At 36.2% G+C, this 22,340-nt stretch overlaps 1 protein-coding gene across 2 annotated transcripts in view; it reads left to right on the forward strand.

Moving 5' to 3' along the window:
• drp2 (dystrophin related protein 2) overlaps positions 1 to 22,340 on the forward strand; it is a 116,849-nt gene that overhangs the window by 3,463 nt on the left and 91,046 nt on the right. The window contains exons 1-2 of one of the 2 annotated variants that reach the window (XM_041990501.1): positions 2,678 to 2,765; positions 2,929 to 2,964. In XM_041990501.1, the coding sequence (XP_041846435.1) occupies positions 2,963 to 2,964 (2 nt within the window). In that variant the 5' untranslated portion in view covers positions 2,678 to 2,765; positions 2,929 to 2,962. Of the gene's footprint in view, positions 1 to 2,590; positions 2,766 to 2,928; positions 2,965 to 22,340 lie in introns of those variants that run through there. The other variant, XM_041990499.1, reaches the window with a different exon arrangement.

Genomic DNA, 22,340 nt, shown 5'->3' on the forward strand with positions numbered 1-22,340 from the left:
GAGTCTGTGATAGAAGAAGCTTTCTGTTTGTGTTTTTATGTCGGAGTTTAATGGGATGGAATAATTGGATAAAACTGCTAGTGTCTCATTATTTAGGTTTTCTTTCATGCACGCAGAATTTTTTTTTAACCATGTTCTGATACATTGAGTATATTGTTGTGTGATATTCTATTAAACAGGTTAGGACTGATTTAAACTCCACCTTTTCATTGCAGATGCTTTGAAAGGTCCACCGTCAACAGCACAATTTTTCTTGTTGTAAATTCATTTGTGTAAATCTGTTCTTTCTTGACAGTTTCATGTCAATAAAGAAATAATTAATTCCACTTTTTCACTTAATCTCACCCGCTTTTTTAATCTAAAAAAAAAAAAAAAGTATTGGGAATAGAAAAAAACTTTTTGCTGTGTTTTTTTTTTCTTTTCTTTTTTTCTTTTCTTTATGATTATTTTACCAGAGCCATGTGCATTGGTGCCCTTGCTGAACCAACAGAAAGCTTCAGTGAAACAGATTGTTTTTGTTGGGCAAAGCAGAGTTGTGTACATGACCCTCCATCTTCTCAAAGAGTGCTTTCCAGCACTGCACTGAGTTTAGTTCAAAATTATTTATTTATTATCTCAGAACTTGGGCTGTGCAGGGTACCTGGCATTTGTATTGTTATTTGGTGAGGCAAAATTCAAGTATTGGATAAAAAAAAACAACAACAAAAACAAAACTAGAAGCACTCAGAGAACTCAGATCTCTGCCAAGCCATAGGGTCACTCACCTGAGAAAAACCCAAAAAGGCCAAACAGCCAACTCAGTCACCAATCCCATGCTGACACTCTTATGTATACTTCAAGCTAATATCACTGTTTCCATCATCAGGATAGATGCCATATCTTTTCTAGACTCCTTGACCCTGGAAACATACCCTTAGACACCAAGATTTCTGGCAATCTGGGTTAGCTGTTAGTGTATTTAACAACTACCATAGTGTCATCTTTTTTTCTTGGCCAGTGATTATGGACATTATCTATTGAGTTAGAAGCTGTAATGGCAAAATTTTCTCTATGTCCTAACAATAAAGAATCCTTTAAAAACAATCCTGGATCCAGACAGTGATTCCATTTCTATTCCGATTTCCTGAAAATTTAATCAAAATCCTCCTTTAGTTTCTGAGTTCTATTGCAAACACACAGACAGACAAACCAACGCTGCTTAAAACATAACTTTCAGCGCAGCGGAGAAAAAAACATATTCACAACAGCATTTTTTTCTTGTCACTATTCTTCAAATTTAAGATGTCTGTACAGCACTTTGGTCAGTTATGTTGTTTTAAAAGTGCTTTGTAAATAATGCTGGACTGGATTGGAATTATCTCTTAATAATTTAAAATAGTAATTTAAACCCAAAAATAATGTAGTTTTTTTTTAGCTTACATTATGTCAGGATGTTATAATAGCTAGCTTATGCACGAACAGACTTCAACTTCAGGCAAAGTAAAAGAACAATATGAGAATAGAAAATATTTTAAGTAGTGTCTTTCTTTTTACTTTCCATCAAACCCATAAAGAACTTTCTTGTGGTTCTGTATACTAAAAATAAATAAATAAAAGATTCCCCAGACATTGGCCTGAATTACCCTGAATGATATCACTTAAAAACAAGAAAGTTAAACAAACCCTGTTATCCTCATCATCAACCCTACCTGGACGCTGCTGTCTGCTCTTTGTAGACTCTTGCTTGGGGGCTGTCTGGCTGTCGGCTTTTTCTGATGACACACAGCTGTGTGTTGCTGTGTTTTCTGATGACCCAGAACCAAATGATGTCCTTTTTTTTAACTATACTTTGTTCATCGATAATGATGTTTAGAAGGAGAAGTTAAACACAAAACTGTAAACTATAACTCAAGTTTAAAAACATCAAGTTAAAACATTGGAGTCATTTTTTACTCCAGTCTCAGATGAAGCTCGGTGACTGGTGACTGAGATCAGAAAGATGGACCACTCTGCTCTGGCTGTCTTTGAGCTTTAGAATTGATTTTTTTTTTTTTTTTTGAAGCTTCTGTTATTGGTTTTTTAAAACTCTGAATGCCCTTAGACCTGAGTATTTATAAGATCTACTTTTACTCTGTGAGTTATCCAGAGCCTTTGTGTCTTCTGAAAGAGAGCTTTCAATTATACTACGAACTAAAACCTTTAGTGGGGCATCCTTTTCTAATTATGACACTAGTCTATGGAACCTGAGATGACCTGAGAGCAATTTTATGTCTTTACTTTTTCTTAAATACAAATAATTTAAGAAATATTTAGGTTTGACTCCACCCCTACTAACATGTAACTAATATGTAAAGAAGAAAAAAAAGAGACTTGTACCACAGGTTTTCTCTATGAGCTGTGTTTTAGCTCACATGCGTAACACTAACATGTATCTGTTCCATGAGATATGTGTAAGATGCTGATCTGCTGCAAGTATCCAAAGTTAGGTTCATGGGGTTATGTGGTGCAACAGCATACTTGTGGTCTCTTTTGACAAAACCTGTGACATTCCCCAACATTTCCACATTATATTAATAATTAGCAGCGTCTGTGTGTCTTTCTGTGTCTTTAGCTGCGGGACGGCCCTCGTGGCCGGGATGCCGCTGTGTACCGTGCCAGTCCACAGTGGACGGTGAGGGGCAGGAGGAGGGGACAGAGTGCAGGAGACTGCAAGGAGGCGGTCCACATCAAACGGGAGACATGAACCTCTGCTGGAACGAGATCAAACGCAAGTCTCATAACATCCGGTAAGAGGAAGTGGAGACACTTTCTATAATAAACTAAATAGATGAATGCTTTTAAAGGATTGGTACTGTTGGCCATTCTAATTTCTCTGCTTTGTACCACCTCATCCTGCCCCCGAATTAGACAATAATTTCAGTCCAAATCTTAAATGTCTTTGTTTCTTAGATGCATCTAGAGGAAAGAGGAGCAAGTACAGGAAATGTAAGCAATAATTTTTTTGGCATGACAAGGTGTGAGACATTAGACCATTTGTAAATGTAATTAAAAAGTAATATACCATCCAGCTCATTTCACAGGGATCATAATACACAATGGTGGGAAACACTTTATAAGATAATAGCTCCAGTGGAAGGATGCTTTACTTTGTTAAAGTCCTTTTCTATTGATTTCTTTCTCCTTGGGTTCATTTGGTAGGTTGCTTAGTTTTCAGTCAATACTAATAGCAAATGATCAAACTAAAGCCTTACAAAGTCAAATTTGGCTTTACTTGAAGTTCAAGTTTATTTATAGAGCACAATTACAAACAGCTGCTGTTGGTCAAAGTGCTGTTCATAAATGTAACAAGACAACAAACAAACAAATAAAAAGTACAGACACAACCTCAAAGTTGAAATCTTGTAGAAATCTAATAAAGCTGTTAATGTGTCACAGCTTGGAGCCTGCTAAACTAAACCTGGGAGGTCCACTGGCCATGCAGGGCAGTCTCCGGGTCTGTGGACCTTTAACAAACCTTCCCTTAGTTTTTACAATTACACAGTTTGTTTAGCAATCAGAAGTTTAACTTTTGTAATGTCTGTATTATTAATTAGGGTTTATTTTCTCCCCCATTTCCACTTTTGTTTATATTGCATAGTTTTGTTTGCAAATGTTGCCACAAATCTGATTTCACAGGTCAGGAAGAGGTTTAAAGGAAAAAACATGAAAGAAAGTGATGACAGTTTATAGTGAAGCAAACCTCCATTTGTTGTTTTTAGTGGAGCTTTTTCGGCTCTGTGGGAACAAAACTGCTGATTGTGTCTCAAACATCAAGCCAGCTTCCACAAAAGATATAAATGTGCTAATTTCTGTCCTGACTTTGACATGGCAAAGATCATTTCCAGAAGATGTAGCCAATCTGGTTGCCTTTTTTTTTCTGCTACTGGTGGAGAGATTCATTAAGTTTACAGATTCTCTTAAGCTGAACATCTCTGCAGAGGGACAGGTAAGACAGATGTGGGGTGGCTGTGACTCAGGTTTTAGAGCTGGGTATTCTCTGATTATAAAATTTGCAGTTTGATGTTGTAAAGACTAAAATTAGAAACAATTCCCTCTTTAAAAGCTGCTTGCTTTTTGTTTAAATGTTAAGACACTTTTAGTTTTAGTGGCATTTGTTCTTTACATTGTTCTATATGTGGAGAAACTAGATGCTATTATGTGCAGGCTTACGTCACACCATCGCACCTAATAATCCTTGTTGTCACTCAATTTTCAGGCAATTAAAAAAAGTTTGGTCTGATAATGTGCTGTAAGAAAATAATTCATATTTCACTTCTCCTTCCAGTCAGCATGATAATTATTGATGTATTACTGGTTAATACTGTTAGTGTCACTGGAGAGGTTTGCCAATGCAAAATAATTACAGGGCAGTTGTGTTATTCTTTAATGCTTAATTGGAAAAAGTCCAGGCTTGCTGCATCATTTCTGCTTTTTCAATTCAGTTGGCATACTGTTTAGACAATTGGCCCCTTAATTGCTTGCTTGACCCTGATGTAGTTTGGAAATGGGGAGGGGGATGTTAAAGAAGGATAGCTGTTAAATTAGGTAAGACAGTTTCCCCTGCAGTCCTGCATAATGAGATCACTATGCATGGCCTGTAGTGGCTGTTTTTATCTGAACCGCACTCTGCCTGCGCTGGGCTGAGACCGGAAGAGAGGGACACCAGAAAGAGGAACAGAGATGGGGAACTAACAGCTGGTATGAAATCATCACACATGAGAGATATAGAACTGGGAGGAGAAGGGAGGAGGAATGAATGAATGAATGAATGAATGAATGAATGAATGAATGAATGAATGAATGAATGAATGAATGAGCGAGCCAGCGAGCGAGCTATCTAACCTTGAGGGAAAGTGCTATTCAGAGGAAAACGTCTTAGCGCGTTTAATGCCAGTAGGACAAGTGCAGCTGCTTTTATAATGACCTGTCTAGCACTGATTGACAGTCGGTTTAGGTTTGTGCCGATAAAACTCATGGCTCCTTCTTTCCAGTTCTTTAAACCATTCTTTATTATCCTGCAGAAGGCAGGGAGCTGATTTAAATGTCCATTGCTGTACTGTCATATTTTTTTTAAAAGGGAATAAGAGACACTAACAGCTCCATGAGACATTTGTCATGATGAACAGAAGAGCTGTAAGCTACTATGGGTATGCTAAATATATCATGTGACTAATGAAAAATGAGACAAATGTTTGAATTTAATTTTAATTTAAAAAAAAAAAAAAAAGAGAGAGAGAGAGAGAGAGAGAGAGAAAGATTTTCTTTTACAATGTTTCGGTAATACAGTTCTAGTCAGCAATGTCTCCAAATGCACCATGTGTCCTTTGGCATTTGGCCTGACTTATTAGTAAGTGACAGCATACCTAATAGAAAATCAGAAAGGTGAAATAAGCCATGGAGCTTTAGTTTTGGAGACCAGTTGTGGAATGTAACCAAGTACAGGTACTTCATTATTGTACTTAAGTAGGTTTTTTCATGTCTGTACTTTAGTAGATTTAGTTGTGGATACTTTTCACTTTTACTTGACTACATTTTATAGCAAATATCTATACTTCCTGCTGCACTACATTTCTAAAATGCATTGTATTATATGTTACAGTCACATTGCACAATTTATTGTTTGTTTGTCTTATTTTAAATTACTAAATGGCTCCTCAGAACACTGCAGGAAATCCTACTGAATTGAATGGGCTATCCGATACTTCATATAATGACCACTGCTATAAGCAATTTTTTTTTCTTCTAATTCACATCCTTCATATCATTACTCAAGTAGTCCGTTCACTTAATGTCACAGAAATTCATTGTGTGTATCTAATATGTTGCTACACACACCTACAACTTTAAACTTCTTTTTACTAGGAGTTTTTTTCTTGGCAGAAACAATGGAAAACCGATAAAATCATTCAAATAAAATATTGTGTTAAGTTTCTTTTATCATTTTGGTAAGTAACTGTGTAATAAGCAGGATATAGTCTGACAGTCATTATTGCAAAATAAATCCTGTTTCCTCTGAGATTTTTGTGATCAATAACAAGAAGGAAATTGGTCGATTAAAGCAACCCAAATGGATTCTGGAGTCAGCTTCTTTGTTTCTTTGTTAATGGCTTTAAACTCTTCAGGTCACCCCTTAAAACAACTTAATTCTGACTCACAGAGTCATAAGTCCAAGTGTCACAGAGAGTACACACAATAAGAACAAAAGCCTTTCAAATAATTGATATGATATCATGCGAGTGTTACAAGTAGCATCATCCATTTCATTGTTAATAAAAAGGGCACAGCTCATACTATTGATGTGTTAAAAAATACATTCAGTCAGCAAGTACTTATTTTCTTTTATTCAAGAGAAAAGGTTAATGTGGTACTTTTATTTTTACACTTTTTGTATGATTATTTTTACTTTATTGTATACTATTTACACTTTTTTTCAGTCCCTTGTGAGGTCCTTGTTTATTACTGTCTCTTACTGTTTGTTAAACAATTAAAATGTGACTTTTAACTGTCAAATGAACCTACTTCTCTCCTTCGACAGGCTCTTCAGTGACTCTCATGCCAATCAAGCCACTCTCTACCCTAAGCACTGATCTTTAAAGATCTAATATTTGTGTAATTAACCAGAGCACTGACCAGGAGTGAAATTGTCTAATTGCAACCTAAAGATATGGTTAAAAAAATGCATTGACTGAGTGTTTCACTAGAAAGGTCTAATTTTACTGGAATGGTAGTCATTTGGAGCCAGAATTGATTTTAAGCTATCACCTAGTAGCCTTCAAAAAGAAGGTACATTTGCACTGGCTTCACTTTTAAGCCCTGTGACAATTTACATCTTTTGTAGTCATGAAACTTACATGAAAGTTTTTCATCCCATTCATGCATTCGATTCTTGTACCCTCTTATTGTTGTCGTCCCCTGAACAAAGCAATCAAGTATTTTTCTTTGTTGTTTCAGGAGTGATGCCATTTTTCTCCTTCACCTCAAAACTCATACATGATCTCATGAGCAGACTCAATTTGAGGGAAAAGAAAAACATCACATGATATTCTATGACGGGTGTAGGGGTGTGTACCACTGTGATGTGTTTCCCCGTCAAAAACTGTTTCAATAGAAGAGCTGCTGGTTTGTTGCTCTGATAGAGAATGAAAATCCATTTCCCACAGCTGTGGGTTCTTCTGATCTCTTCTTGTAAATGTTTCTGTTTATAATATTATTATAAAGCAAAAAGCAGCTGAAGGTTTAAACATTAATTTTATGTTATGTCCATACCTCATTATAACATTGTTAAGCAGGCATAATGTTGTTTAAGCTCATTAGATATTTAAATTGATGATGATGACGAAATCTGACAAACGCAACCACATTGCATAGCTGATGATGTAATTGGTATTATTAAAGGGGGAAAATAATCAACCGAACGTAGATGTTCATTCTTTTAGTGTCGTTTCCAACATATCAATTGGCAAGAAAACCACTGAATCTACTCAAAAAAATAAATTTTAAATTGTATTTTACTGATAATTCTAACATACTTCTACCTAAGTATGACTTTTCATAGCAGAATTTTAGTTATAATGTAGCATTTTTACATTATCTTATTTCATTTCCCACCACTGGTACCAAGCTGTGAGACTTATGACTTCTAAAGTGTTAAAGAATGGAAGATATTAGCATGTTTCAAGAATTTGCAGATACTTTTAATGTACCTATGTGCTCTTGTTTCTGAAGACACCCAGAGAATTAAGGAAATTAAGATAAGGAATAAACAGCGCAACAAAATGCCTTCTCTGAATGTTTACAGAGTGGCAACAAGAATTTATCAGCTTGACACAGAGGCGCTCAGCTAATTGGACTCTGTGCTAATAACAGAAGGTTAGTGGTTTTGATTTTGTATGCAAAGGTGGCACCATCATTACATTGCCACTCTCCAGCTGTGTAGCATGTGATATCCACTACAAAACAGTACTTATGCCATTAGCAAAAATTGTAAACATGCTTCTCTTCTGGTTGTGTACTTTTGTCTTGTGTCACGCTGTGATTTAATGTTTCATGCAGGACTGAGATAATTGCCCCAAATAAGTGGACAGCTACAGTACATAGCACTGTTTCCATCACAGTCACCGATGAATGATTGGAAACATTTAAGAAAGAGACATTTATTACTGCAAGCATATTGCTGAGCCTATTCAGCCATCTGTAACTATTGTATAAGGCAATACAGTAGGAGAATGTGGGAGACTTTTCTCAGTACTTGTCTCAGTAGGAAGTCTTTTATAAAAGAGAGAGGGTTTTTTGCAGTTGTGCAAAGCATTAAATTCCCAATCAGGAAATTATCAAGGATTTATATATGTGTCCAGTCACTTTTATAAGTTTTAGAAAACGAGGAAAGGAGTTTATAGCGGATTTTTGAAACCTTGATATGTCTGAATGAAGGATTTCTTTAAATGATGAGAAATAAATAAATCCTACACAGCTGTCACATTTAATTTGTCTTTTAACAGTCATTTCTGTAGAGAATGATGTTTTAATCCAGCAAATCAGTTTGTTTTTCCTTTGATGTAAATTATATCTCTGATATTGGATTAAGTGTCATTACACTGGATCAGAAAATGAAGAAATGCCCACACACTTAGTCCACATATAGTAGTTTGATCCAAGTTGGATGAAACCAAGTTTGATCCAAGTTGGAACTTCTGGATTTTGAACTACACTACAGTTCAAAAGTTTGGGGTCACTTTGCCATTGGATTCAAACGGGAAGTGACCCCAAACTTTTGAACAGTAGTGTATGACAACAGGAACACATTTACATATATATAGACTGGCAACCTTGAGGTGGGATTTCAAGTAGCATGAAAATCAAAGTGCAAAATCGCAAATCACCTTGGGTATAAAATTCCAATCAACTGCAATAAATAAAAAAATAAATGCACACAAAGTATACAGACTCCACCGCTCATGGAAAATTTTAGGAGCTTCAACAGAAACCAAAATTAATTTATCAAGATGAACAATGTGCATGGATAGAAAAATATAATGTAACATATCAAACAGGGAATAAACTCATGAGGTAAATTAAAGATCAAAGTCAGATCCATGACAAATACATACAGTACAAATGAGGAATTGGCACCCAATGTGAAAATCAGCAGCTGCAGGTCATCACCAAATACACTACTGTTATCTATATATATATATAGATATATATATATTCAAACTTTGATCAAATTAAGATCAAATATGTATAAACTATCTCTGCTGCACTAAGTGTATTGGCATTCCTTTATTTTCATGCAAATTTTCTATTCCAATGCACTTTTATTTATATGATGTGTATGTAGCTACCACCTCTTTATGCATGAAATGTGGTTCAGACATTTATTTTATTAGATTAGATTAGATTAGATTAGATTAGATTAGATTAGGTTAGATAGATCTTTATTCATGCCTCATTGGGAAAATTTGGTGTCGCAGACAGCTGTATAGTATAGATTGTAGACACAAAACCAAAATAGAAAACACACTCATCTACATTTAGATGCATACAAAAGAAAGAAAAAGAGCAGTTATAAATACTGTGCAAAAGAAGATGTTAAACTTTGACTTAAGCAGCGCCTCTACTATGTCCGTATACTCCATCACTGCTTCTTCCCACAGAATAAGCTACAACTTTTCAAAAAAACAATATGATTTCTGATCTCTATATTCAATGCGTGTTTCTAATTTGCATATTGTGGTGAAACAAGAAGCCGCTTGTTGCAAAGTCATCATAAATCTTGGTATTTATGAGAATGCTTCTCAGCCTGTTGCAGGTATGAAGTAGTTTCTGCATATGGTGATAAGCATAATGGTAACAATATTAGGCATTGTTGAGGTTCCCACTGTGCCACACAGTGGCCATTGTTTTGCTCAGCAGGGAATGCCCACAAGGCTTGATGTGGGCTCACTGACATGCTATGAATTTATTTGCTGCATGGTTGGGATAGCTGCAGAGATCCAACCACCCACGCTCAGCATCTGTCTGAGGGCAAATGGACACCTTTGTTTGTGTCTATGTCTGTTTTTTAGTCATTACCTCAGTGTTCTTCTCCCTATTCACAGTTGTATCAGTCTGTTCACACCCTTCACTCTCAAAATCTCTTTCACTGCCATTCATTTTCTATTTCAGTTTTTTGATCTTCCTCTTTGCTTTCCTCTACTGCAGTTGCTATTTTTTTCCCATTAATATTTCTTCTTTCCATCTCTATTCTTCTCATCTTCCTGTGCTTGTTAGCATCTACTGATGCAGTCTGATCTTAGCTCAATGCCCTTTGGTGGTTCTGTGCTCCACATTTCCTACACCCTCAGGAAAGCTAAGATCTAATGCCTGGAGGACTCGCTGAGCTCCAATTACATGTTAATTATATTTACATTCTTTAAGGGTCAGGGGTGAAAGCCTTAATTCTCTTTAGATGTTAGCTATAAGATGTAAGGTGAGTAAATCTTTATGAAAATTTAGTCATCAATTCTTCAGTCTCTTGAAGAAATGTATTTGGCTCCTTTTGCTGTTTGAGGCTCATTTGGAGACTTTTATGCTCTTAAGGTGAATGTAGCTTTCTCCCAAGATGGTTTGCATGCATTTCCTTTGTGTTCCTAATGCAGACTGACACAGATTTAGCTATAGGGCCAAGTACTGCAAATGTAACCCACTTTTCAGGGTTTTGATTAATTTGTTCCATTGGTAAGCATTTTTCATGTCTTAATCAATTACTTCAACATTATGATAATTAATCCAAGCCACACATACTGCTTTTTTCTCTTTCCCATTTGAGGCTGTGCTTGACGTCATCCAGATCACACTGAGTAATCCATGAAATTATTATGTAAAGAAGAAGGAATCACAGTTTAAAGACAGGATGCCTGAGAAAAACAACTTTGTGTCTCTTAACTGATAAAACACACCAATGTGGAATTAGGAGCCTATTAATTACTGGATAAATGATAATGATAAGGGTGGAGGTATATATATATGTAGCTTGAGGTGAGGAATGAAGAGAACACTGAATTGTACCAGCTTACCAGTCATCTGGTGCTGCACAGAATCAGTTGGTTTACACAGATTAGAAACAGCAGTGGACTTTTTGAGGCTACAGTGTTTGGATAGCTGGAAAAATAATCCGGTTTTGTGCACACACTGTGCCCAAGCATGCTTAATAGTTTATATAAAGCAAATCAAATGGCTAAAGGAGAGAAAACACTGATGAACAAATAGGATAAAAAGGGCATATTTTGTACATTTTTTCATGTAGCCCTACAATCAAAGACTTGTAGTGAAAGGAAGAGTTTAATGATGCCCAGGCTTTTCTATTAAAAGAAATTGATCATTGAAGTTTTTTTGAAATGCACAGTCATTAATTAAATTACAGTATAAGAAAAATATAAATGTTAGAAACAAGAAAAGTGCACATTTTCTATGAAATGGTAAATTATTAAAGTTATAGTAATTAGAAGGCATTTGTGTACCTTTTTACCTACTGATCAGCAACAGTAAAGTTTTAATGGTCTTCAGCTTTGCTCCCATTGCTTTATCCTCTGCTGTTAGCTGCATTAGTTCGGAGCTTGATGCATATATCAGTTGGCTTATTTAGACCACGCTTACACGGCTATGCTGAATAAAACGCAAAAGTTGAGTTTTGGGTGAACAAAACTACAAAGAGTGAAAATTTCTTAAAATGTAAAGTGAATCTTCTCCATATAAACACAAACTGTTATTTTAGTTAACAACATGTACAAGTGAGGACACAATTATGGCTGTCTTCTGAAAAATGAAAATGAAAATTATAAAGGCTATATGCCTCATTGGGACTGGGAGAAAAAGTTGTTCACACACAGACGTAGTCCTGTCTGCTTTAAGGGCGCAATGTCAACAATATCAGTGTCCTCAAAGCTTCGCCAAATCTTTCCAATGAAGTAGAATTTAATCCCATTTGGTAAATTAGGCATTTCTCCAGCCATAGCATGCACATTTTCCCCATACAATGACAACTATGGTTTATGGTCCATGTTTTCACCACAAAGTTATAAGTTTTTACAATAAACTATCACATTATAACGTGATAGGTCCCTTTTCTTAATTTTTAATTTTTTTTTTATTTGGGGGACAGCTCCACCTCCATGCTTCCGTAGGAAATGCTGCACTAGATAACTACACTTCTATACAGGGGGTTGTTTTGTCTTCAGTTCTGATGAGTATGCAGTGCACACGTTGGTTGTATTATTGCAAAATTTAACATCCACTACATGCCTGGTTCATGCCTGCACAATTCAGTGACAGGGAGATTCAAAGTGCTTTACAGAGAGAACATCAGAAAATAAGATGCAAAATTTAAAATTTAAAACAAAGGAGAAAGGAAAAAGAAAGAACATTAGATAACAGCTGTACTAAAAATATGACCAAGTTTAAAAATTCAAGCTTAAAAGAAACCGTACAGATTTGGACTTTTAAAATAAAATCCATTCAAATGCAGTAGAGAACAGGTGGGCTTCAGCTCACTGTTTCCAGTCCCATTTGTGTTTAGTCTGCATGGAGGTAGTTTTCACTCTGCTGTTGTCTGAAGACAACATTTTTTGTAAACCCAAAGGGAAAAATTTGGGGTTTTGCAGGTAAACGTTGTGTGAGTGTTAGGCCTCACAAAACGTATGCTAAAACCTTAACCTTTTCCCTCGGCATATTTAAAATCGAATGCAGCAGTTTCATAGGATGGAATTAGTTGGTGGTTATGGCCATCCTCTGCTTAAGCATATATCCTCTGGCCACACAGCCAAAAGGTTAGTCCTTCTGAAGGATTTTCATGTGCTCAAAGCTAGAGTTGCATCTAAAAACAAACTGAATGCAGACAAAGTCAAGTTTTGCCAACAAAAAAACACAATAAAACTCTAAAAATAAGCATTAAAAACCTTTTATGTTGCTATGTTATTGCAAACTGTGCAAACACGGGTTGAAATTAATTGTACCTGCACCACTATGGAAACAAACAATTCTTCTGTAACTCAATGGGAGTGAACTAAATGTAGAGACTAATGATGCCATCCTCACTTTACTGGTAATAAGTCATCACCACTAATTACTTTTTGGAAATAGATTCTTATGATTATAGAATACATACTTTTGAGATGCATTAAATTAGTTTTTTTAATTAATCTTTGTTGTTGGTCATTTAACAGCCAAGTTTCACAGCATGTCTAGTTTTACTCCCTTTGGTTGATTCAAACTGTGTTGAGTATTAAGATAAATTAACATTCAGTAAAGCTCTTTGTTTCCATTATGGCTCCAACTTGTTTTATTTATGACCGCTGTACATCTAGATAAATTGGTTGCTTGCGTGTTGTATTTCTATGACAAATGGCAACCGTGAGCTGTCCCAGCAAGTCATTATATGCTCAGTCTTTGTAATATAAGGGCTGTTGTTTTTCTCTTTCTCTCTCTCTTTGAACAAACAAAAATTCAAGACATTCTCTCTGGGGTGCTTTGATGCCCTCTGTGATAAACACCACCTTATACCACACCCACAGAGAAACATCATATACACATTGTGTGCTTCATTTGAATAACAAAGAACTGTTCATGGTGAGGAGGACAAAGTGACTGTCAACAATTAATTTAATAAGTCATATAATAAGTTAGTTTTGTTAGGACTGTGTTGGATCGCCGTTTAATTCTTTGTGGAATATATTCAACAAGTTTCTGGAAGCACTTATTCTATACTGACATAACAGTAGTTGTGCCAGTATCATAGTGCTGCAGGGATTGTTGGCAGCATCTGCATGCTCTTTAGACAAATTTCCTGCTCCATGCAGGAGCCAGTTTATCATGTTTGAGAAATCTGTGAGAAATAAGGTCAATTTTCTGGCATAATGTACTGTCCTGCTGAAATTAGGAAATGGGCACAGTGTGGCCACAAAGAGCCGAACATGGTCAGCAACAGTGCCTCTCAGGTACACTGTAGACATTAAATGATTCTCATCTGACATTAAGGAGCTTAAATTGTGCTGAAAACATTCTCTGCCTTTTAAGACCATCAGCCCCTTTGTTGTAAACACAGTCCAGATGGTGCAAACATTAGTGTTCTCTAGAGAGCCATCGGACAAGGTATTTTACTGCATTTCAAAAGTCCAGAAGTTGTGTATCGATGGTCACATTTGTCTTTATGTTCTGTTCACAGCTAACAGGGTTAGAATAAGCTATATGTTTTTATTGCAATGACTGGGTGTTTGCAACCCATTCTCAACTACATTCATAAAATCTGTGGAGGGTAAAAAGAGAAATCCATCCATCCATCCATCTATCCATCCATCCACCCACCCACCCATCCATCCATCCATCCATCCATCCATCCATCCATCCATCCATCCACCCACCTATCCATCCATCCATCCATCCATCCATCCATCCATCCATCATCCATCCATCCATCTATCCATCTATCCATCCATCCATCCATCCACCCACCTATCCATCCATCCATCCATCCATCCATCCATCCATCATCCATCCATCCATCTATCCATCTATCCATCCATCCACCCACCCACCCATCCATCCATCCATCCATCCACCCACCCACCCATCCACCCATCTATCCATCCACCCATCCATCCACCCATCCATCCATTTTCTACCCTGTCCACACTTGCCAGCTCATCCGGGGATCCTGAGTTATTTCCAGGCCAGCCGAGACATGTAGTTGTTCTTCGTCTTGTATCAAAAATAAATTTATATTAGAATATGAAAAACGAACTGAATGACATATGTGATATCGTTTCAATAGTCAAAATAGCAGTAATGGAGTAAACAGGACCTTTCCTTGCCCTCCTCCTTTGAATGAAAATGTATTAGAATAAGACTATGAAATCAGATTTCCATTTGCTTGACATGATTGACTGATCTGAAAATTTTAAGGTGAAGTGTGTAGTTTTTGGTGACGTCTAGTGGTGAAGATCAATGTGAGCTGGGTCCTTTCTGTGTGAAATTTGCATGTTCTCCCTGTGCGTGCATGGGTTTTCTCCAGGTAGCCTGGCTTCCTCCCACAGTCCAAAAACATGAAAGTTTGCTGTCCAAATTCTCTGGAGGAGTGAGTGTCAGTGGTTGTTTGTCTCTTTGTGAAGGCCCATGATGGACTGTTGATCTGTCCAAGCGTACCTGACTCTTGCCCCCTAGTGGAAAACCCCACAAACTGAGTAGATTTGGGTAGAGTATAGTCGAGTAGGTACTAATAGAAAAGGTCCGCATAACAGAAAAATACTGCCCAGATTAGAAAATTCAGTTACAGTGTAGTTACTCAATACACTTTGCTTACCAGAGTCACTGTGTTGCCCTGGGACCTCCATGATGCACTGCTGGCTTTGCTAGTGTGTTACTTAACCTTCCTGGACAGATTGTGATTTCAGATTTGATCTAAAATCCTGATCAGAAAACTGACAAAAACAATTTCCCAACCTGACTCCACACAACAGCAAAAAACTGTTCTTAGCCTTTTAACATGTTTTAAGCAAACACTGTCTTACATGTATAACTTGTTTCCGTGGTGATTTCTTAATATGCTTTACTCCGATTTTAATTTAATTCCTCTTTGAACAAAAAGGGAGAAAAAGATATTGGCTGATCATGTCAAGCCACTGCCAGCTTTCCATTCCAGCTTTGTTTGATTTAGGTTATAAAGATTTTGCAGTTGTAAATGAATGTTTGCAAATAATTTTAGAGTTTGCATCACCCTGTAAAAACAATCTGCCTAAAAAATTTGTTAATTTGCAGAAAAGGATTTACATACTTGTAAAAAAAAACATTTGTATTTGTGGTGGAAAAAAAAGTTTGTTTGCGAAAACCCACGTGCATAAATCCAGCTTTACTAATGCAACACAGAATCCAAGCAACATAAAAATAGTTACTGCGGCACATGGAGGACAGCTGGAGTAGAGCGACCGGGTGGAGGAGAAAGTGGTGGTTTGAAGATAGAAAGACAGTCCGAAGCACCTGCTGCTGGAGTCTGCGATGTCTGTCACTAATAGACAATCTTTGCACTTATGTGCATCATTGTGTTGTTTGAGTGTCCTTGTCAGAATTAAATAAGAATTGTTGCACCCAGTGTCATTTAATAATCCACTCTGGTTGCACCATCGGAAGGATGGGAAGCTGTCTGCTTTCTGATTGGATAGTTTGATTTGTCACTATCCAATCAGATAGAAGTGTAGCGATAAGGGCATAATTCGCAACCCCAACTTCCAAGTCTCCCACCCAGTTTTGTGCTTGCATCTTTTCGCAAAAGAATTATATTTACAGATGCAAACTATGAAACTTTTTGCAAACATTAATTTACAACTGCAAAATCTTTGACTTAACATTAAACCCATAGAAATGGGTTCCTACAAAAGCTGCTAGTCATCTGCTTCATGATCAATAACTGACTAGCAGCACTCTCATCAATACTTTGTGTTTCAACAATCAATAACTGATCAGCATTCTCTTTTCTGATCACTCACCCTCCACATTTTGGACTCCAGTCTCTTAAACACTTTGATTTACATGATGAAAATGCCACAATTAGCTTCAAACTATGTTGGCGACTTTCTGCTTCTGTCAGCACTTGTTCTCTTTACTCTGTTAAGCATAACAAGCCAATTAATGGATTTTTAGGAAAAACAGATATTTATTCTGTTAATGTGGTGATTCGTTGAAAGGATGAATCCAGCTGAAGGCAGCTGAATACAGGGAGTCCTTGTTCACTGCACACTCAGCCAGTATGTCAAAATCTAATGGATGTAAGGGGGGAAATACTGAACTTGTACAATAATTCCACACACTGTCATGCACATAAATGATGATATGCATGTAGAGCTGTATTCCCACACAAACATTCACACACCCAATAAACTGGAACACTGATTCTGATGGAAAACACTGGCAATTCAGTCACACAACATCAACAACACTGTTTTTCTGTAGTAGTTCTATAGAAAACATAGCATTCTGGTTTACTAGTGCTCTCTAGTGCTTCTTAGGTTTCTTTTTATTATTATTATTATTATTATTAATAATAATAATAATAATAATAATAATAATAATAGTCTCTGCTTCCCAGAGCATCTGCTCCTCTGTCCTTTTGTTGCGGGACAACGGGGAAAAAAATGCTTCCTTCTTTGTATCCATCTGTTTATGCTCTTCCCTTCCTTTATACATCCATGTGTTTGAATTGATATTCAGCATGGTTTTCATTCACATCTATTCTCAGCAGTGCAGAGCATAGAATTGGTCTTTGCTGTATAATACAGTGAATATACTGCTTTAGTCAGAGTGCCTTCATGTTTAGTGTATATTCTGCAGATGATAAAGCATTGCATGAGATTCTATATCAAGAAATCATATGATTATGATGGGAAAGAGGATGATGTACACAGCTCATTGGTTTAATTATAATAATGAGTAATTTTGATATAGAGATAAATGGGCCATTTCTTTCATAATTTGTTTTATTTATTTTCTTAAAGCTACACTAGCCATGGTGTTTTTCAAACCATTTATTGTATTTTTTGGAAGAATCTTCCTATCCAGGCTGGAAGCTGTAAAAATAGTTTTATTTGTCTGAATGATTGTAACTAAAATGTATTACAGTTCATTAGGACCTGGAAGTATGAAAAACTGTTGTGCGTATTGTGGTGGAAATAATTTAACCACAAGTCTCGATGAGGAAATTACAAACATCAGATTGACCTCTGACTAAACAGAAGATCTGTCTACTTTTCAGCCACAGAGCATAAAAAGACAAAACAATGTTACACCGCAGAGAGGGAAAATAACCTAACCTCTGCGTTTGAGGTCACCCGTTATCTTATACAAGCAGGTGCTGTCTGCTTTGGTGCAAGCATGAGAATCACTACATCTGTAAAATGGTCTGACGCAAAAGCCAAATGCTGTAAAATTTCTATCGCAATAAAAAAAATTGTTACATGAAGAAATTCCCTCTGGCTGTCCAAGGCTACATTTTTGAACATCCAGTGTATTTCCAGTCATGAGAAAAAGCCCCAGTGGCTCGTCAGCTCTTAAACATCTTTACTACAAAACTTAGTATAATGGCTGATGGAAGAACTGCTTTCAGCAAGGCATTTTTAAATATCCTTTACCATAACAAGTACCTGAACGCATCACACATGATACACTACCCTTAGGGCCTGATCTACTAAATGTTGGTGTGTGTATAAACATGTGAAAACTTGATAGCACACGCAAAAACATTTTGCAGTTGATATACTATGAGGGGCTGAGTTATGACGAGGGCAAAACTGCTGCGCTATTTAACATTTGCTGCGCAGTTTTGCTCTGGTTATGTTTCTACGATTAGCGCCTGATCTATTAAGACTGCTCCTGTTATCATTTGCGGAGCAAACAGCAGTATTTAAATGAGGATTTAGCGGCGCTGTTTGCTCTGTCATGTAAGGTTCTGGAGAGCAAGGAAACCGCAAACGCAAAATTAACTTTTATCCGATAGAAGTTGAGACAAATAAAGGAGACAAATAAAAATATTGCGGAAGTCGAGGAAAAAAATCTAAATGTCACCAGAAATGCTGCAATATAGTTTCATATTCAAGTTCAATTTATTTATAAGGCACACTAACAACAACCTTTAGGAACCAAGGTATTGTACATATAAAAACATGCAAGGAACAAATAAGAAATAATAAAGGTTTAAAAGCTATAAAGAAATAATAATAATAATAATAATAATAATAATAATAATAATAAAAGACAGGCATGATAAAGTCTTTAAACTTATCCAGCAATTCTAATATTGCAACGCTGGATCGTCTCCACAATCCTCTTCTCTGGCATTCTAAATATATTAATATAATAGAAAAAAATGCATTATCTTAGTCGCCTTTCATGGTGTCTGTGCCTCCTCCTTAAAATTATTACTGCAGCCATTGCGCGTATACTGTTGTGCCAATTAGCACCTGCTTTTCAGAAACGCTATTTTTAGAGCAAACATAAACACCGCAAACTATTTGCGGGCTACATGAATCCCACTGCTGCGCAAACCAGATTTATTTGCATAGTCTCCTCCCACTAATGTGCACTTTCTGGCCGGAACGCCCATAATGCATATGCAGTAGCTTCAGAAACGCAAAGTGGAGAGCGGCGCAGTTTTGCCAGGATAACTGACGCAGTTCCATGTTTGCGGCTTTGATAGATAAGCTTGGGCCGATTTTAGCGGAGCAAAGCCGTCTGCACCTGTTTTAGTACACGCAAAGCGTTAATAGATCAGGGCCTTAGTGCGCACTGAGGATTGTGTCTGGTAAATGGGAATAACAATGCGTGTAATTCCTCTAGCGCGTTTGCACATGATGTATATGAAATATGGGCGTTCCTACCAGAACGCACAAAATATTGAAAGGAGCAGATGCAAATAGATCAACGTAGCACATGCAGTGTGTTTCACCAAACTGAAAACTGATTGCACTGGTTAATTTTGCTTCTATATTTAGCACTTCTGACAGGCAGGTATTAACTGGCACAACTTTATGCAGAAATGGCTGCAGTTATCGTTTATTTGATCAATGTCCTGGGGCGAAAATTTTAATTTGTCAATAAAAACCATTGTTTTGTCACATACCTTGCTCTGCAATCAGCTGTAGTGTGTCATACCTGGTATTCCAGTCATCTGCCTGTCATCTAGGTCTAAAGATAGGATCAGACATCAAATTAAGTCATATTCCAACTTTCCTTATTAGTTTAGACCAAGAAATTTCCATTTGGTCAGTCGGGCACTGTTGAGGAAATCAGTTTTAGCAACAGAGAGACTAAAATAAGTAGATGAAGCATGATTTAAACTACCTGTTTGAAACCTGGTTTTAGCTTTCATCATATTGGATTCTTGGATGAAAAGGTTAGGATATTTCACTTATTTAAGGGCTAAGTCATGAGCTTGTACTATGCTATTTAAGTTAGCGAGTTCCATCAGTAACTCATAATAACTGCATGGTGATGTTTTTTGTCTGCTTTTTACAGTTTCTACAAATATGCATGTACATGTTTTTCATGCTTACACTGTATGCAAAGCAGATTAAAACTAGAAACCTTGAAGAATAATTAACATTTACTTGCATTCTATACCTTCTGGTCTGGGCTCCATTGGTTTTTATATTTACCTTAAGTGTCTGCACTGTCATGATTATGGACCATTGCAGTATTTCTTACTATGTTCATGCAGACGATACACAATTTTCCACTAATGTGATGACCGCAATTTTTATTTTTTTTTATACTAAATGTGGTTTTATCCTGATGGGTATGAGTTTTTAACAAGACAGCAAAGGTATACATTTTATGACTGTTTTACAAACGTGAAGCATAAATTGTTCTTCTTTTGCCACTGATTCAGTGAATCTTGGTCATAACAAGATGAAACTTAGAGTTATGGAATCTGTCAGATGTGAGCTTTCAGTAGAGGAGTCATTTGTTCGTGTTCATGCTGGGTGGACAGAGGGAGTCATAATTTGTGTTTTACATATTTTTGTGCATATTGTAAATTTTTTTTTTATCTCTCCTCACCATCTAGAAGCTGTGAGATTCTAATCCTGCTTTCTGTCTGTTCACCTGATGCTGATATTCATCACATATTGTTTCTTCTGTGTTTAGAAGGAAGCAGCTTCACAGCTTTAAATTCATCCTGCTGACTTTTTACCTTTTAGCTAGTAAATCCTGAAATTTCCTTCCTTCGTTGTCATAACTATTTGATTTTATATATATTAAGGTATATTTTAACTGTTGCTGTTTAAAGAGAAAACTGCTACTAAATCTGTTTATTTGTTCAGTGCAGAGATCTGCAACCTTTACAATCTAAAGAGACATTTTTCCCTCAGCCAGCTACATAAGACTCGTTTAAAGACGAAAATGTTACAAGACCTTTTGAAAGAACACAACTTATCATTTTTGATAAATATCTACTAAAGGACATTTGTTGTCATGTTTGAAGAACCACATTTTTATTTCTGTTTTTAGCAAAAAGAGGATATACAGACTTTCTTCTATAGGATGTAGATGATTGTGGAAAATAATGTAAAAAAAAAAACAGACAAAAAAAAAATGATAAAAAATGACAAATGACAAAAAAAAAAAAAAAAAAATAGAAGGTTCAGAGACCTAGTAGGCCTTTTCTTAAAGGAAAAGGACATTTGTGTGTAACAATGCAATTAATTGCGATAAAAAATTTTAATTGTTGCCCAGCACAGATTTTATATATATATATATATATATATATATATATATATATATATATAATCTTTTAATTATACTTATTTTATATATACTTGTTTTACATATCTTTTATATACTTTCACATTGTTATATTCTTATTTTTTATTTTTCCTGATAGTATAACAGTGTGGGGTGTAATGGAACTTCTCTAAGGGAACCTCCCAAAAGGATTAATAAAGTAGTCTATAGACCGACAGAATGACTGACCATTGCCGTCAAATACGTGACCTCTACCTTGGCGGAGGTAATAATAAGTCAAACAAGAATTTCGAACTTTTTTGAATTTCACACATAAATGTAACTCATTGAAGACTAAAACCAGAAAGCTTTGAATAAGCAGCCACTAGAAAGGTTCCGGTGGCATTGAAATTAACTTTATATAACAAGATAGACTATGGAATTGTGGCATGGCTAAAAGACAGCAAATGTCTGGTACTGATAATATGGACATTAAAACTAACAAAAAAGAAGTATACAATGTTATGCTCTGGAAATTTGACTTCCTAATGCAGTTTTTTAGCTTTTGTCATGTACATTATTGGATTGAGAGTCTCTGCAGTAGAGTACTAAAAAAGAACGCTTTGAGGTTTTCAGATTTTCAGACAAAGATACATTCTGTTGAATTGCTTATTATTTTGTAATTATTCCATCCTGATTTCATATTGAAAGTGACAACTATTTAAAAGAAGTGTTATACTTTGTCTGTACTTCCTGACTGTATTGGAACGTTGCAATTTACTGCAATTCATTGTAATCAATATGCGATGCAAGAAAATGTCATATATTTCCATTCAAGGCTTTCTATATATTCTTTCCCCTAAGAAACTGAAGGGAGAGGAGAAAAAAACCTTTGAGAACACACCCTTTTAACTAAATGCAGAGGTGTTGTAACGTGACACATCATACAACTTAATTTTTTTTGCCAGCTCTCGCAACATCCCTGCAACTGAGAAAGAAAGAGACAGAGAAAGAAACAAGCCTGTGCTCAAAGCTTCTCTGGGCCCTTAGGCAATGAGCTAGCAAGCTCTTCACTCTAAAACAGC

The sequence above is a fragment of the Melanotaenia boesemani genome, chromosome 7 (assembly GCF_017639745.1).
Source record: "Melanotaenia boesemani isolate fMelBoe1 chromosome 7, fMelBoe1.pri, whole genome shotgun sequence".
Taxonomy (NCBI): Eukaryota; Metazoa; Chordata; class Actinopteri; order Atheriniformes; family Melanotaeniidae; genus Melanotaenia; species Melanotaenia boesemani.